Source organism: Mus pahari, chromosome 4, assembly GCF_900095145.1.
Source record: "Mus pahari chromosome 4, PAHARI_EIJ_v1.1, whole genome shotgun sequence".
Taxonomy (NCBI): domain Eukaryota; kingdom Metazoa; phylum Chordata; class Mammalia; order Rodentia; family Muridae; genus Mus; species Mus pahari.
The window spans coordinates 55,638,459-55,656,011 of record NC_034593.1 but is presented as its reverse complement, the minus strand read 5'-3'; the positions used below and the strand labels follow the sequence as shown (position 1 = coordinate 55,656,011).

The following is a 17,553-nucleotide window of genomic DNA, read 5'->3' as shown; positions in this document are numbered from 1 at the left end:
TCCTTCCTTCCTTCCTTCCTTCCTTCCTTCCTTCCTTCCTTCCTTCCTTCCTTCTTTCTTTCTTTCTTTCTTTCTTTCTTTCTTTCTTTCTTTCTTTCAGACAAAGTCTCTCATAGGCCAGACTACCCTCACATTCCTGATGTAGCTGAGAATGATGCTGGCCATCTGGTCCACTCCACCTCTCGAATGCTGGCATTAGAGGTGTGTGTTCAACCACGTTCTCTAGTTTGTTTGCTCATTAGCTTTTCTAAAAGTGATACTGGGGCATGCTCGCAATTGAGCCATATCCCAGACCTGTATCAAAATTTGTTGATTTTATCTTTAGTGAAGAAATTGGAACTTTTAAGCAGCTATTCTTTGCCAGAACACCAACCAGTATGCTAGGGTTTTCCTTCTTCAGTTCCTACTGACCCCTTTCTTTATACCTGGACTAAAATGATTGAATAGATAACTTACATACAGTCTAAGAAAAGGAATTGACGTTCTACCTTCCCTCCAGAACACAATAACAAAGAAGTCTATCTTTGTTTATCTGCCGTGTGCCATGTACACCTGAAAATCAAGTCAGTTGAGGAAGGTACCTCTATGATGGATTCAAGCACACTGGCAACAACAAAACAATGTATTCTTTTATACAATCATGGGTCACTCCTTACAGGGCTATGACGCATGATGTCATAACAGGCCAGCATAGGATGACAATGTCCAGGAAGAATGACCTCTTCCTACACATGTGCAAAATTATCAAGCCTGGGCATTTTGTCTCTTAGGAATGATCAGCACATTCTAGCATTTACATGGCAAGCATTTATCACCATGTATCTCTTTATGCTTTAAGTCTTAAGAAAAGAGAGATTGTGTCTTCACCTTGCGGAAAGCATTTCTGGACTCCTTGTAGTTTCGGCTGAGGCTGCTTACAAGATCCATTATGAACCTCCAGGACATTAAATTTTGAAGATCTCTGTATAAAAAAACCCACCACCCAGCAACAAAAAAGATGAGGCTGCAAAGCTTCTAAAGACTGGTATGAAATGCAAATTTGAAGATATGGGCTCTCTGACATACCTACCTGGGAGTATATTTGGTAAGAATAGGCTTAAGTTTGGTTAAATATTCTGGAGCATAGACAACAACTTCTTCCTCATTTTGAATATTAATATTCACAGTTGACATGATTTCATTTGTGAAATTTGACCAGCTGAATGACTGGGGGAAAAGCAGGCATAAAAATATTTAGTAATTACGGCTTTCTCTTCTTGGTTCCAAAAAGTATGGTTAGAAGTTCACACACTACGGGGCATCAGCTGCATCATAAAGAGCTTAATATAATAGTTGGTGTTTGGGGTGTTTTGTCAATTGTTTCAACCATCTTTAGAATAACTATTATCTCTGCAACATGATTATTTAGATAATAGAATTAGACTAACCACTGAAGAACAGAAACGTATCTGTTGTGCATACAAAGTACACAATTAGAAATTAGGCTCATTGTCATCTCTTCTTTAAGAAATATTATTTTTAAAAAAAGAAAATTGTAATTTTAAAAAGATTGGTCTATGAAAATGCAAGTATATATAAACTGTTTATTAACAGTGGATATTAATAAAAAAATGATTTTTCAAATACAGATATGCATCTGAGCAGAGTTCCTGCTACAAACAGAACATTGCTACACAAAGGCACTGAGGAGCCAGACAGAGAAACATGCTTTGAGCTAGTCACCTCGGCTCTCTACAGAAGCCTATGAGTTTTAAACTACGTAGCTAAGTTGAGAATGTCTAACTGATGGAATCTTGTCTGTTATACCTTATACAGGAATTGAGTGACTAAGTGTGTCAGATTCTTAGATTCTCATCTATGTACACAGAAGTCCCTTACTGTGTAGGAAGTGCTAGGCTCAAATATGTGCTTTCCTTTTCTGCTTTGAACCAGTCTTTCAAAACATTCTTATTCAATACATTATGTCAATAAGTGTATGTAAGAAATGACTAACTCATGAGAAAACCAGATTCAGTTCAGTATTACAGAATTAGTACAAAGAGAATGTTGACTGTGGGAGATTTTGACGTATTTCTATAAACATGGCTTCATGTCCCAAGTATGTGGACCAAGTACTACTGCTACTGCTACTGCTACTGTTGCTACTACACCACCACCACCACCCCTTCCAAAAGCACAAAGCAAGGGGTTAGAATCAAGCTAAACAAAAATAAGCAAGTTCTGTTCATCAGTAGATTCAGAGACAGATTTTCTTCTTCCTGATTCTGTTTCTAGTTTTCATTCTGAATACTTCCATAGCTGACCTGAATGAGAATATGGAAAGTTCTATGAATAAATTAGTCTGTTTTAAGAATTTTAAAGGAATTTAATATCCACTTGCTTGACAATTCACACATAATAACAATGTAAATGCCTCTCAATGTGCCTTCTTCAAACCCTTCTGCCACAATGTCTACACTCTTGTAATTTCCCTTAAAAGGAATTTTTCCTTTGAAACTTACTTAAATATAGAGATCTCTCTGCCTCAAAACTTCTCATGATGTCGAATGATGAGTGTCATTAGCATTCACTTTCAAATTAATTTATTTTAATAAATAAAAGTAAAGTTGTGCTATCAGGGAAGGGTATAGGAAAGGGGACACCAAACTTGAAGACTTTCTACTTACCTTCCCATTGATCTCCAGGGAAAAGTTGTTCTGCAGCTTGGTCAATGTCATTTTGTTATAAAGCAGCATTGGGTCATTTCTGTCTTCCGGTTTAGTTGTAGCCTATGGATATAATGTTTGATTATGGTTTTAGAAAAATATAATCATATATGATGGAAAATAAAGTGTAGGGTAGGCATAAGATCATTTGTCTTGAGTTCAAAATTTACCATTTTATGTATATTCCGTAATAATTAAAATTTAACCAAATTATCAAGCTTAAAATTCTTCAAAAATCATTTATCAGCTTGGTAACTGTCCAAGCCACTTAAGTAACATTTGTGGCTAAAGGTCAGTTCAGTTGGGTCTGCAGCTGTTTTACATCACAATTTTTTAAATATAGTCATCTCCAGTTTATCTCGCAAATACTGGTTCCTGCCCTCACATTCTAATTGAGTATTCCAGTTAAAATTAACCTGGGAGGAGTGGTGGAAAATGCAAGTTTTTACAATCATTTACGGCGGTTGGCACAGCAAATTTTTAGTCAACAGCATGTAGATTGCAAGTTGGCCAAGGAAAATGGCCATCCTACTTTTGTGACCACCCTTCCTTCTGACTAATGACATATCATATACTCAGTTAATTTTGTTCGCTGAGTCTGAAAGACAAAATTATGACAGCAACTCCTAAGTTAGTGCTTGAGAAGAATAAAAGCAATTTTAAGTGTGGAGACACAAAGAGGACAGTATAAAATGAGTACTAGAGGAGAAGACCTTCAATGTTCCCTTTGGGTTAATTTATCTACTTGTTGAAGAAGACAATCAATATTGAGTATCTCCTTCATACAAGATAACATGCACACTGCTAGATACATACTACGGATACAAAGATAACGTTGACCTGAAGCCACCCTCAGAGCCTAAGACAGGAGGAAGCCTAACACAATGGCAAGAATGTCCTAGGCAATACAGAGTGACCACTGTAGAGCTGAGGCTGACCAAGGGGGACATGGTCTGAGAACATAGGAGTGATACATTCCCAGAGCTAGAAATTGTTCTCTAGCAACTCAGTTTTCTTCTGAGAACGACAAGTAACCTATCAAATGTCCTCCACAGAGTTGCTCCTCAAAGTGGGCTGACTCTGGTTCGGGGGAGGGGTTGGTTTTATAGAGCCCCAGCAAATCTAAAATCACTCTCCATAACCCTTTAGTCTTTAGTCTTCTGCAGAAGCCAGATGGCAGTGGTAAGCAGATGGGGGCATAAGAGAACAGGGTTGTGCTTATACTGTTAAGGAACTCTGAGGCCAGGTTCAATCACAACCCTGAATATTGATGCGAGCCAGAGTTCACTTGCTCCTGGTAGAGTCAGAGAACAGAGTGTCAGTTCAGCCTCTGAGGGCTTGCCTGGAACCAGGAGAAATGCAGAAACACCTTTGGCTCTGTTGCTTAGGTATTTCTGTTTCCCTGACATCAGCAATTTCAGAGTCCTTAAGTCAGTGGCATCACTTTGATCTCTGACCAAGTCTCTAGCAGGACAGGGATGATCTCGGCAGACACTTTGTATTTCAAGTTAACATAAAGTAAAATTGTTGTGAAAAACCATGCTGTGTTTGCCTGTGTCTTCCTGCATCATGAGCATATCTCCCAGTCCCAGTGAAAGATTTTGATGCAGCTGTTGCACAGAACAGCTTCTTTACTATTTGTCAACCCTAGTGTGTCTTTTGGATTTCAGGAAATTCTATAGTTTCAAAGGTTCTCCAGAAGTTAATGATCCATTACTAGCCTATGCATTTTTATCACCAGGTTAAAGAGCTACAGTTTTATTTTTAAAATACCATAGAGAAGAGGGAGGGAATGAAGCAGAAAGTGATTGACATTATTCAGTATCCCAGAAAAAAAATATGTTTTACATTGGCAATTTCCTTTTCCAATTCCATAACTTTATTCATTTCCATAGAGAGCTGGTTTTCATCAATAGGCAAACTTTGTTCCTGACGAATCAGTCTGGCCACAGAAATCATAAAATCCACATATGCTGTGCAAGCCTGAAAGAAAGAAATAACATGTTGTTAGGGAACCTTCTGGTAGTCATTGTGGCGCATACTGGTTTTTACAATATTAATTTTGGTAGAAGAAAAATAACAATCAAATGGAAATATTTTCTAAGTGCTAAAAGAAATGACCTGTACAGAATTTTTTAATTGTAGCTAAGACACAGCAATAAAATATTACTTTAAATGTTTTTTAATTTATGGTCATTTGGATATTGAGATTATATTATTTTCAAATTTATTTTGCCTTCACAAAAATACAGTTGTAAAGTGCTTGTTAAATAGATATACACATTTCTTCTTTTTCTTTTCTAAACTTTTTCTTCAGGTTGGCTTTGCTCATACATATATGGAAGTATTTTTTTCAAGTATTTATGAAGGGACAGTGACTAATTCATAGAATATGATCAGGACATCTTGACAGATTCATCTTGGGCCAAGTTACGCTTTTTTGAGACTGTTCTCGGGAGTTAATCCAACAAACAAAAGATTGTAAATTTTTTTCCATCATACCCTCATTACTGTGACATTTACTATAAGATACCATAGATTTAGGCACCATCTTTCTTCCATAATGTCAATATGTTTAAATCTTATCTTCAGATACAACTTAATTTATAAGCAGGAGGTATATGCTCTTTGCATTACCAACCTTTTTTGGATTATACAAATGCCTTATTTGAATTCAGTAATGTCAAGACCAGGAGAATTCAATCCCACTTCAGCTAAGTCTCAATGACCTGCTGCTTATTAGTCTTCATTACACAACTGCAATTAAAATAAAGTGGGATCTTCTTATCTCTTTTAAAATTTACCCTAATTCAAGTTTCCAGCAGGAACTTTCGTCTGAGGAAGACAAGTGACTATCATCTGGGAAATTGTGCCACATAACTCGGGGATAACTGAATGAGTCTTTGATGCTTCTGAGACTTGGTATTCAGTTAAATACAAATAAAGGCTATAATGTGTGCTAAAAGGGTGTACCACTTTCAGTTCCAGAACAATCTTGTATCCTTACTAAGGATTACAAGCACAATGAGCATGCTTATACTCAACTTTAATGTAAAGGTACATGTATTTATAGGTGTTCAGCATGAAACATAAAAAATAGTAAAGTGAAAATGTGCAATCAAGCAAGAGTCTTAAACAAAATGTGTAATTACTTTGAATCTTGAAAATTCAATGTACTGCTACCTGTTACCCTCATTAAATGCTAAGTAGACCACCTTCCCTGGATATGGGTGCTTTTTCTGTTGAGGGATATACTGTAGTGTTACAGTTCCCTAGGTAGTGCTTCTGTCCATACTTTTTAATAAGATAAAGTATGGGGGGGGGTGTGAATTTGCATTTAGAAATTCAATCACTGAGGTATTAGAAATGAAAAACTAATTTCATATAGGTTATTGCCAAATTAACTCTGCCCCTAATAAAGCTAATCAGAGTTCTTGTTTTACTTTGAAGTAAACAAACATGTCTGGGCTCATTCCTCATGGGACCACATAGTCAAAAATATAAGAATGAAGTGGATGTTCACAGTCATCCACTGGACAGAGCACAGGGTCCCCAATGAAGGAGCTAGAGCAAGTACCCAAGGAGCTGAACGGGTTTGTGGCCTTATAGGAGGAACAACAATATAAACTAACCAGTTCCCCCGGAGCTCTCTGGGACTAAACCACCAACTGAAGAAAACACATGGTGGGACTCATGGCTCTAGCTGCATATGTAGCAGACGATGGCCTAGTCAGTCATCAGTGGGAGGAGAGGCCCTTTATCATGTGAAGGTTCTATACCCCAGTATAGGGGAATGCCAGGGCCAGGAAGCAGGAGTGGATAGGGGGTTTTCAGAGGGAAAATCAGAGAAGGGGATAATTTGAAATGTAAATAAAGAAAATATCTAATAAAAAAAGATGTGCACAGGCAGAGAGAGAGAGAGAGAGAGAGAGAGAGAGAGAGAGAGAGAGAGAGAGAGGGCTCAGTTACTCCAGAGGTCCTGAGTTAAATTCCCAGCAACCACATGGTAGCTCATGACTACCCATAATGAGATCTGGTGCCCTCTTATGACCTGCAGGCATGCACACATGCAGGCAGAACACTGTACACATAATAAATAAATAAATAAATAAATAAATAAAAATCCCTTTTTACACAAAGAATGTAGTGTTTTGAATTAACTATATTTCAAAGCATATAAATCTATCTGCTTTCAGCAGAGAATTACAACTGGCTATGGAAGAGATGGTAATTTGAATTTTCTGATATCAGTCTTTTCAGATTCTTTCTGCTATATGAGATACGTTTTTGTTAATGAAGTGACAAAACAAGAATCCTTTTATGTAGTTTGTTGATTCTGCAATCTAGTTCTTATTCTTTACAAATGTATCTGATGATTGTGGAACCTTGATGGATAACATCATGGGATAACTAGCCGTTTAGTCCTGCTGAACTGGTGAAAGCTCATATTGCTAGCTCCTGGGACACTTGAATAAAACAGAGCTGTGATAGATGAGTGCCAGCCTGGCAACCACTTCTTATTAAAACACATATTGTAGTACCTTTTCTCTCCAAATTCTTTTCGTGGCTGTCAAAACACAAACCCACTGTGGCAAGATTCTAACCTAAGTCTTTATCTTTTTCTTATATTTAAACACGTAAATTACCAAATGATACCAAGTATACAGATTTGGAGAAACTGAGGTATCTTTGAAAGTGAAATTTAACTTTCTTTTCTTGCATCTTAAAGAAGACTCAGTTGTCAGGGCAGGGGTAAGAATGAGTTCTCATGTTTCACAGATGTGTTTTGACAGGACAGTAAATCAAGGATACTTGCAGTGGAAAAGAATCAGAAAACATCTAGTTGCCCTCTGTTAAAAAACAGATTATAAAACCTAGCACTGACAAAAGTATTTTTAAAGGGATAATTGCTTTTAAGAACCAGCATAAAATCCATATTGCAGTAACTTTGTGGGGTTTTAAAACACACATTAGCAAAAAAATGTTTACTCATCCTAATATCATGGATTATTGCTTTGGTGAGAAGGATTTCCATATTATAACAGCAAATAATAGTGTTTGTAAACTAGCTCTTTAAATGAGGAGATTCCTCCCCACCTGGGGAAAAGCTGATATTTATTAGAATTGCAAAAAAGGACACAGCAAGGTCATTTTACTGCTGTCCTTCAGACTTTAATATCACTGTTGATGAATGATATCCAGATCCATGAAAGAGAAGAAAGTTCTCCAATCAGACTGGCTGACGACCTCTGAAGATCAGGAGTTTCATATTCAGATATTCTGTTTGTAACGCTCAGCTCTTACCAGTTGTCTGTATTTTCCATCCTTAGAAGAAAATCTACAAATGTAGACTAGGAAGAAAGTACCTGAGAAATCATAGAACTGTGTTCTAGTTAGCTATTAATGCTGGGGAATATTGTGTGTTATGCAGGATGTTTACTGGTAGAATCTACAAGGTGTACCAAATCAGAAAATACGTGACATGAAGCAGGAAAGATGTTTCCCATCCAAAGGACTCAAAAACTTTCCATTAAACAACACATTGCTTTCTACAGAGGGATTGTGCAAGTAGAATTGCAAACCTCTTCCTAGGGACCAGAGATTAGACATAGCTGAACCTAAAAACAACTCTATAATAGGAACACAGGACCTGAGGAGATCCACCTTGACTCATGGAGGGGACTGAGATTGTTGTGTTATCTAAAAGAACCTGGAAGTTTATACGAGATTTTCAGTGTTTTACTATATATGCTGGGAACCAGATTTTTCACAAACTGCTTTCAATTTCTAAAAATCCTTTTCTCAAATTTAATAAGTTGAAAATAAAATGACCCTTTATGTTTTGTTAAATGCATATACCAGGGCTGGGTAAACCCTCTGGAATCCAGAAAGGAGAAAATGAGGTCAACAGTTCTCCTTGTACCATATGTATATCAGCACCATATGTTCCATATGTACACAGAGAAACTACATAGGCCATATGTACTAGCTGAGAAGCTTAAAGTACACGTCTCCACTATAACAAACGGGCCATCTTGCAAGTTATCTTCGATCCACTTGCCTTCATCAGAGTCGACCATCCTCTTTCATATAAATGACCAAACAACCTCCTCTGAGTTGTACAGTCTACGCACTGCAGCCAGAGAGATCTTTTAAAAAGCCAACTGGAATGGAATCTAAATGGCTCATCTGCTCACCCTCTCATTATCAAATTACCATTTTATTGGTATCATTTATTGGTCCCTCAGTTTACATTTTGTCCCTCCACTATTTCCCCTTTCTTGTCTCTTCTATTACTGCATTACTTTGAGGACAAATGCTGTTGTCTCTGATTTCCCACCGCCTGGAAAAGTGGTCACACTGACATGAATTCAATGCATATTTATTTTAAATAAAAATACTGAAGTTACATTGAAGTATGTTAGGAAGGTTTGAGTCATTTCCACTTGATCAGAATATCTCCAGACCTTGGCAGGATTTATTAGATTGCACTTTGGGTGAGCGAGCAAGTAAAATCCCCTCCATGTTTAATCTCAGTTTGTTTGAGCTTGCTCATCTTTATGACTACAAATCTTAGCTTGTGCTCTTTCCTGGAATTTAGTGAATTTGGGGAAGGGGACTCTATCTTTTCTCTGATTTAGACACACAGGCCTTGGTTCATCTCTCTTTGGCTTTCATCTACTGTAGTTCTGTTTCAAGCACTTTATCCTTATCCTTAACATACCTCCATGTTTCATAAGCCTATGAGTTTTAGAAGAGTTCTAAATTAATTTATAGCTCTCTCACCTTCCTCTCTGTAATTATCCCTTACATCATTTGAATTCATACATCCTAATCTCCAACCATTGTCACCTCAGACTCAACTTTTTACTGAGGAGTTTTCCTATTTTATTTTAATCAATGGTTTAATAAAAACTTGGTTCAATCAAGTATTTTGCTGATGGATAAACAAAAAAGATAATCATGATGGCTTTTCTTAAAGAGTGGTATGTGAGAACTGACTCTCCAGAGCCCTGCCATTGCTACATACAGAGCAGGTATAGGAACTAGTGCCCTATCCTATTCTGTCTTGTCAGACAAACATCAGTACACAACACAAGAATATTTATAATTATATCTAAATATTTACAAATTCATTGGCAAAGGATGCCAAGGTAATTAGCCTTTAGTAAGTAAATAGTTAGAGAAAAAGAAGCCTTGAAATGAATCTTAATTCACCTCCAGTAAATACCTCAGCAGCTTTTCTTGAAGGCCTTTTGTTTTGAAGAAAATTAAGATTATTTCTCTTTATAAAAAGGACTTATTCATGTGAAATGGTTGGTTGACATTCCAAAAATGGGAATGATTATCTTTTATGGGCATTGTTACCCTTCACACTGTTTTCTCAGAATAGATATTTACACTTTTGTTTTGCATCTCATGACTTCTGCCTTTTAGAGAACAGTGTATCATTAACTGATTTCCTCAAATAATCAGAGTTTCCATGGATTCTACTGCTAAAAGAGAGATCTAGCCTCAGAGACTCCTCACTAAACTCATTTTGAGATGTTGTCCTTAAAAGTAGACATGGCACACCTGGGCTCCTTTCTAAGTTCATCTGCAGGCAATTTCTTGCAATTCAATATGTACCCTCATTATCAAAAAGCTAATAAAAAAAACAGTTACAACTTTCATGGTTGAACTGACCTCATGGTACTCAGAAACGGTACATATAGGATACTGTGACCACTAAATGACAACAAAACCATGTTGTAGATCAAGAGCAATTAAGTCATCTTGGAAATGATTACAAATATATATATATATATATATATATATATATATATATATATATATATATATATATATATGTAATCATTATATATAAATATAAATTATAAATATAAAATTTGTAATCATTATATATATATTTTTTTCCTTCATGAACGTGTGTGATTTAGTGAAAATTTCTGTGTTTCTGTTCATTTTGCATATCTATTCATGTTAGATGTACTTCAGCCTAAACAAGCCTGAGTCCTTTTCTTTTGTCGTTGTCCACCGGAGTCTGTAACTCCTCTCCAGTTCCAGAGAGAAAATGGCTAAAACCCATTTGATGAAAGCCAAATTTTCCTGTCCATATTAATAGATCTACCTGAAATTTTAGAATGTTCAAGAAAAAAAAGGAAGCTGAAATATGTTACTTTTGATGGGTTCGTTGCTGCATTACTAAGAGTAGAAAACTTACAAACAAATTTTATGACCCCCCAACTCTGATTGTAAAGCCAGGAGAAAGCACTAAGATCAAAGAAAACACTGTGCAAATATCCATGATGATGACCAGAGTAAAATCCTCAGCGAAATACTGATAAGTGTTTGACAGCACATTAAACAGACCAGGATTAAGATAAGGATAGAATTATGTCAGGAAAAAGTACCATTCAGTAATAGTTGATCAATAGATGTTAAACCCTATAATAACAAAACAAAATGCAAAACCACATCATATCTCAAGTGATGGGAAAATTCAACATAGTTCATTTTTTTTTCACAAGCATAAATTCAAAAGGAGCATACTTCAGCACAATAAAGGCCTCCATGAAAAGTTGAATGCTTTCCCTCTGAGGTCAGAAAAAAGACACAGATGTCTGCTCAAGGTACTTCTAAAACCCTTAGCCAGAATGGTTGAGGCAAGCACAAGAAATAAACAGTATCCATGTGTGAAACGAAGCAGTAAGGTGATTTGTTTGCCAATGGATGTTCTCATGCACAGAAAAATACTAAAAGGTGTCATCAAAAATTGTGTTAGAATTGAACAGAGTAAACAGAAACCAATACACAAAATCAGTAGCATTTAGACAAACGAAAATTTAACTACCTGACTTAGAAGTGAATGAAACAATCCAATTCACAATAGAATAAAAAACAGGAGAAAAGTCAGCTGACATTCTTTAACATCCTTTATAGTCAATGGCAACATGATAGCCTGGGCCATACAGTAAACCCTTTCTTAAAAAATATCAAAACATATTAATTAAAAGATTAGAGGAAACGGTCCATCACTTTTCATTTTTCCTAGTTCCCTTTGACCTTATACATGAGTACTGTACAACAAGCCAATTCTGCTCTGGCAGACCAATGTGAACTCCAGAAAAGGCTCAGACTAGGACAAGAAAATTAAAGGCAACTGAGACCACAGGCTGTCCCATGTGTCCTATCTCACTTGGACTGCCTGCTTTGAGCTTGGAAAGGGAGACAGAAATATATGGTCTCTTGCCTCATATACTATAATTTTGAGTGTCTTTGTTATTGTAGCTTAGACAAAACCCAGTCCAATACAAACTTTCATGCTTATAGAGACAAGAAAGCCAATGTAAATCAATGAACTCTCTAGGATCTAGAGTCTAGATGATGGCTACAAAGACCTGGAAAATTATTTTCTATCTCCATGGAGTGACAAGACCATCTCTGGCTACACAGATATCTGTAAATGCAAACTTCAATTTCTAATTCTATAGACCTAGCAAGAAATGTGTATGACAAAGTGAAGGGCCCAATTCTCTAAGGGAATGGACAATTCAAAATTTCGAATAACAAAAGAAACAACTTTGCAGCTTAAGTAAAATTTCATCTGTATTAGATGCAAATCCCGAATGGCCAGTTTGTCATATGTTTGACATTGTGACTAACACTGAAAAAAAATTCACAAAATATACTCTCTTCCTAATAAAAATCTTATCAAAGGGAAAAAGGGAAGAAATTTCACCACCTTGACTACTAGGTATAAATTGAGATCAGAAATGTTAAAGTAATAAATGCTATTTAAGAACTGAGGGGAAATGACAGTTTATAAGAGTAAAACTGTAAATATGAATGCTCGAGCTGAAAATTAAGATATGATTGGACATTCCTCCTTCACTTTTAACTGTGCAGCAGGAAACAGCTGGACAGTTCTTAAAGCCAACAGCTGCAGCCCACACAACCACTAGATCACTCAAATATCCTACATCCACTTAATTATGTGTACTATTAATTGCGGCCTTTAGTATTCTCTGTAGGTACATTTCTTAATTTCTGTATTGTGAATCTACTTGAACATAACATGAATGCAAGACATGACCATGTTTCAGCTAATAATTTCAGCTAAGAGATGATTCCAGTCATAATATCAAAATGGTACTCTTTCGGATCATGAATTTCTTCTGTTTTAAAAGAATTATGAGAAAAACATCTGCAGGACAAAAACCTTCCCTCTGATATCTAATCATGCTCAACTGTTCATTTTTGTCTGATGGAGCTCTTTGTGTCAGTAAGCAAGAACACAGTCACATCAGCCTGGGGCAGGAAAGCTGGGGAGATAGTAAAATGCATGATGTGATTCCATGTGTTGCGTGCTATGGGACAGAAGCTGATATTCCGGTCGGCATAGTTGTCTGAAAACAGAATCAGGAAGTTCCTGGAGAGTACTTGACACTAGACCTGTTCATCCCTAGTCCTTTCTGACAGTGCTCAGTGCTATGACTTTTTGGACCCTTTCTGTTTTCTTTAAATGACCCAATTTAAACGTGAATGGCAATTTTTAAAGTGACTTTAAAAACTAGACTATGTGACTTAAAAACTAAGAATCAAACTTCACATGAGGAATTCCAAGCTTTCTTGTCTGATTTCTAGTAGTCAAGTCGCAATGATCCTTCTATCAAAGGAACTTCAGGACTCTTTTGTTTCGGTGTTTCCCCAGCAAACACTGTAAAGAGTTTAAATTTGGCTCTAGTCCTTTTCATTATTAAAGGTTTGCATAGATGACTCTGTAGCTGTGACTGATTCTTTTCTCCCCTTGCTTTTATTTACCTCTTTATATATTCCAGTACACTCATAGTAGTCTCTGGAAGGGAGGCCAAGTCGAGGCTGGTCAAACTATTAAAAAAAAAAATACATTAAGGAAAACAAATTACTCAGCAAGTGTAAAACATTTAGATAAAATAGTCTAGGCCCATTCTCCATGCTGTTTGTAAGGGAAACATGCAGAAATGAAGTAAATAACTAAGAAAAGGTTTCTACATCACTTGTAACTGATAACTACTTGGCTAGTTAAATAATCTGGGGGATTTCATTGTGGATATGTAAATAAAAACAAAGAAAACTTGAATTAAAATTAAACTGGGAATGATTTTGAGTTCAGAGCAGAAGATACTCTAGGGAGATCCTAGCCCAGTGAATTACTAAATTACACATTTACAGAACTTCCCAGCTTCTTGATATTCTAATATGGTCCCTTTCAGGCCAGTGTTTGCTTGTCTCACCCTTAACTGGGGTACACTTTTACTGGTAGAAGTAGGTTGTATTCCTCCAAGTTTATTTGGTCTGTGGAGGTGGGGGCATAGAAGACTACTACAGTCACCCTACAACCTATTTGCCAGTGTAAATCTTGCCACAAATTTTGAGACTGTCTACGCAAGAGGCATGGAGAAGACCCCTCTAAGATGTGTATGTTCAGGGGGGTTTTAGCAGGAGCAGACGGTAGCTGGGTATGTGAGAAGAGACTCTGCTGTTCTGTGCATGTGTTCCACTTTGGGCACTGACAATAAGTACAAATGGGCATGCTGATACCCTTGTACAACTGCTTCGTATTCTGTAAATATTAGAATGGATTCAGTAGTCAACCAGGGCACTCATAGCCGAAGGTGAGAATCTGTGGATTTTGAGGAGTCCAATACAATCCAGAGGAAACACACATACACACACCTACAGAAAAAGCAATAGGACATCTCCACATGAAGGGTCATTAAAAGGACTGCATTTTATTTATCTTAACTAAAATTAAAAGCACAGGCAATCTTTAGTGAGAACCAAAACTGTGTTCAAAATCTCCTTTATGGTTTTTATTTTAAATCAGTGAGTAATTTTTGGTTTCCAGACCTACATTACTTTATGTAAACCAAAGCATAAAACCTACAAAGAAACTGGAGGTTATTGTTATAATAAGAGGATCCTGGGAGCTATCTTAAATAGAAGCAACAGACTAGGGTGAATGTCTGAAACATATAGCTAAGAAACCCTTTCAACATGGAATCTTAGGGCTGAGAGCCAGGGCAGGGATTTATTATACTTTATTTCATGCATTGACAGGAAGAATTAGCATTACTCAAAAGTCAATGAAAATGATGTACATGGAAATTTCATTACGAGTTAGAGATAGCATTGACTGCCTGACACACATACTTACATGAATTATATGCTGGGTAGAATTCTTATCATCAGTGCCAACAAAAAAATTAATGAGGACCTTTTTCCCATATTTAGAATTCAGTTGTGCAATGGATTTCTCAGCTGTCCAAGAAGTACCTAAAGTACAGAAGGTGAAACATATTATCTGAAGCTGTGGTTCATTAGCAATAATATAAAGAGAAAATTATTAATTTAAAAAAATGAAGGAAATTGCCTTACCATATGTTTGATCCCAGTTATCTGATGCTACTGGCCACCCATATATATCTGGTAACAGTTTGAGTAGAGGTTGTCCACCTCTGCTATCAATAGCAGCTTTTGAGACAATGAAAATAAATAAATTCAAAGTAAGCGTATGCATATTCTATTCATATTTTGTTACCATTATCTGTACATATATATATTACAAACATAGAATACTTACACTCGTTTATACACGATCTGTATAAGGTTTTTGCTTTCTGCACTGCTACTATGTCTTCAGTTTTGGGTTCTTGAAGGACATCTGAAATCAAGCATTTAGTAGCATGCATCAACATAATGGTTGATTTTTAGCTGTCATTAACATTTCAACATAGATATAATTAAAAATAAATTTTCCCTCTCCTCTCTGAAATATTGAGGAAAATCCATCCATAATTCCTAGAACAGAAATAGGGTTTATCCCTCTAGCTAAGTTATATGTAAGACTTTCTGAGTGGACTGCTAATGTGTATGTGTGTGTGTGTGTGTGTGTGTGTGTGTGTGTGTGTGTGTGTGTGTGTATGTGTGTGTACGTGCACACACACACACGTGCATATCTGTATGTACATCCTCTTCTCAGCCACAAGTACCAGTTACTTGTTTTTGAAGTTCAGATTAAAAACAAGACAAATAGTGGAAGGAATTTGGGACTTAGTGTAGATAATCCTCTATGTCTATAGGATAATTATATTTGTGTGAATGTGCTATGTATGGATGATCCAAATAAATTGTTCTCCATGTATAGGCATTAAAACATGAAAAAATCCCATTTTTCCTACAAACAGCTTCTAAAAGAGAATAGAACTAGGAATAGATAAAGATAAAGTGCAAATATTCTCCACTTTTATGGAAGACAAGATTTGGTGAAATTATTAGCAACTTTTTAACACAGCACAGGGCTGAGTACAGAGTCAGTAGAAATGGTTTGGTAGCAACCATTAGACATTACTCTTCTATAAAATGACATGGACACACCATTACTTAGGTTGAAGAGCTTTAGGTCTTGTGTATACTAAATTAAAGAAGGAATGTTAAGATATGTCAACACATCCATTTTGGTGTCTACTACCCTCAGAGTAATTCAATGGAGGTCTGCAGATCCTGGAAGAAATTATCAACTCTAATCTTTTGCAAAATTTCTTGTAAGGGCCAGCAGCTACATCTTTTCAAAAATGGATATAAGAGGAAAAATTTTTTAATTCACAGACACAGTCAACACTAACCTTTCAAAATGACTTCTAGCTCATCTCTTAAAATGTCAAAATTACTGTATCGGGAACTGGTCTCGGGAATGACGTTGCGTTTCAACCAGCCTCCACAAGCATATTTGAAGAAGTCTGTACACGGCTCAGCAGAGGTATCCATGTTCTGGATCAGTCGAGCAGCTGCAAGTCCGGAGAAAGAACCAAATGCAATGAAAGATGTATTGCTTAAGTAGGCTGGAAAGGGAAAGAGAGGCTCCTTCTTCATGTCAGTTAGAGAGATGCTCTTTTCTTGTATTTATAAAGTAGTCTATTCTGATAGCATCAGGACTCTATCTGTCCATAGTTCCTTTCCGCTTTACTATTTTAGTGGTTTCAATTTATTTCTGAGTAGCATGAGTCCTTCATCCTAAGTCCTCTCTTTAATGTGTCTTCCTGCACCTGGCTCCCAATAAGTGAATTTCTTGATACTTACTATTTCAAGGGCAAAAAGAATTGTATGCCTGCTTTGTTGTGGCCATCTTGGAGTTAGCATGATGTCATTTTTCTCTCTGTAAACTTTTAGTTGCTGTTTGCTTTTCACGGTGCTGTGACTTTCAAAATATCCCTGAAACTCCAAAGGATGCAAGTCTGACTGCTAATGGATATTTATTGGCTCAATAAGGACCTAAGTCCAGTTAAGTTAGTAGTCTTTGTATTTTGCTCACAGTTCTCCAGATATGTATTACATTTGTATGTAGTGTGTGTGTGTGTGTGTGTGTGTGTGTGTGTGTGTGTGTGTACATTGGGGGCCAGGTTTGTGAGGCGGAGTCTTTACCCACTGAGCTATCTCTGGAGTTTTACAAAGTTTCACAATTAAAATCCATGCCTGATTTTCATTTGTTTATGTAGAGTCTGTTATAATATCGATTGTGAGCTTGTGAGAGCATTGAAGTTCACTCTTACGTCTTTGGAAACTGTGGTGAAAGCACAGGGTATTTACAGTGTGAAAGACACATAAGTTTAGCTTCTATAACTGGTAAAATATGCATTTTTACATTCTGAAGACTAGAGTGAGTCACAAGGCTCATTTACACCACACTTGAAGTAGAGCACATGATCTCCTCCCCTGCATTCCTGCACGCTTTCTTTCTCAGAGTAAGTCGAACTGTTTTGTGGTATAAACAAAGGAGCATTGAGAATCCATCTGTATCAGCAGAGTA

The 17,553-nt window shown here is 36.6% G+C and overlaps 1 protein-coding gene across 3 annotated transcripts in view; it reads right to left on the bottom strand.

The window, feature by feature from the left end:
* Window positions 1-17,553, bottom strand: part of Mme (membrane metalloendopeptidase) — an 84,769-nt gene that overhangs the window by 35,607 nt on the left and 31,609 nt on the right. For all 3 annotated transcript variants that reach the window (XM_029537467.1, XM_021195243.1, XM_021195242.2), the window contains exons 4-12: window positions 16,373-16,534; window positions 15,331-15,411; window positions 15,126-15,221; window positions 14,905-15,023; window positions 13,530-13,595; window positions 4,554-4,688; window positions 2,667-2,768; window positions 1,070-1,206; window positions 868-961 (exon numbers count right to left, since the gene is read on the bottom strand). In XM_029537467.1, coding sequence (XP_029393327.1) covers window positions 868-961; window positions 1,070-1,206; window positions 2,667-2,768; window positions 4,554-4,688; window positions 13,530-13,595; window positions 14,905-15,023; window positions 15,126-15,221; window positions 15,331-15,411; window positions 16,373-16,534 — 992 coding nt within the window. The remainder of the gene's footprint in view (window positions 1-867; window positions 962-1,069; window positions 1,207-2,666; window positions 2,769-4,553; window positions 4,689-13,529; window positions 13,596-14,904; window positions 15,024-15,125; window positions 15,222-15,330; window positions 15,412-16,372; window positions 16,535-17,553) is intronic.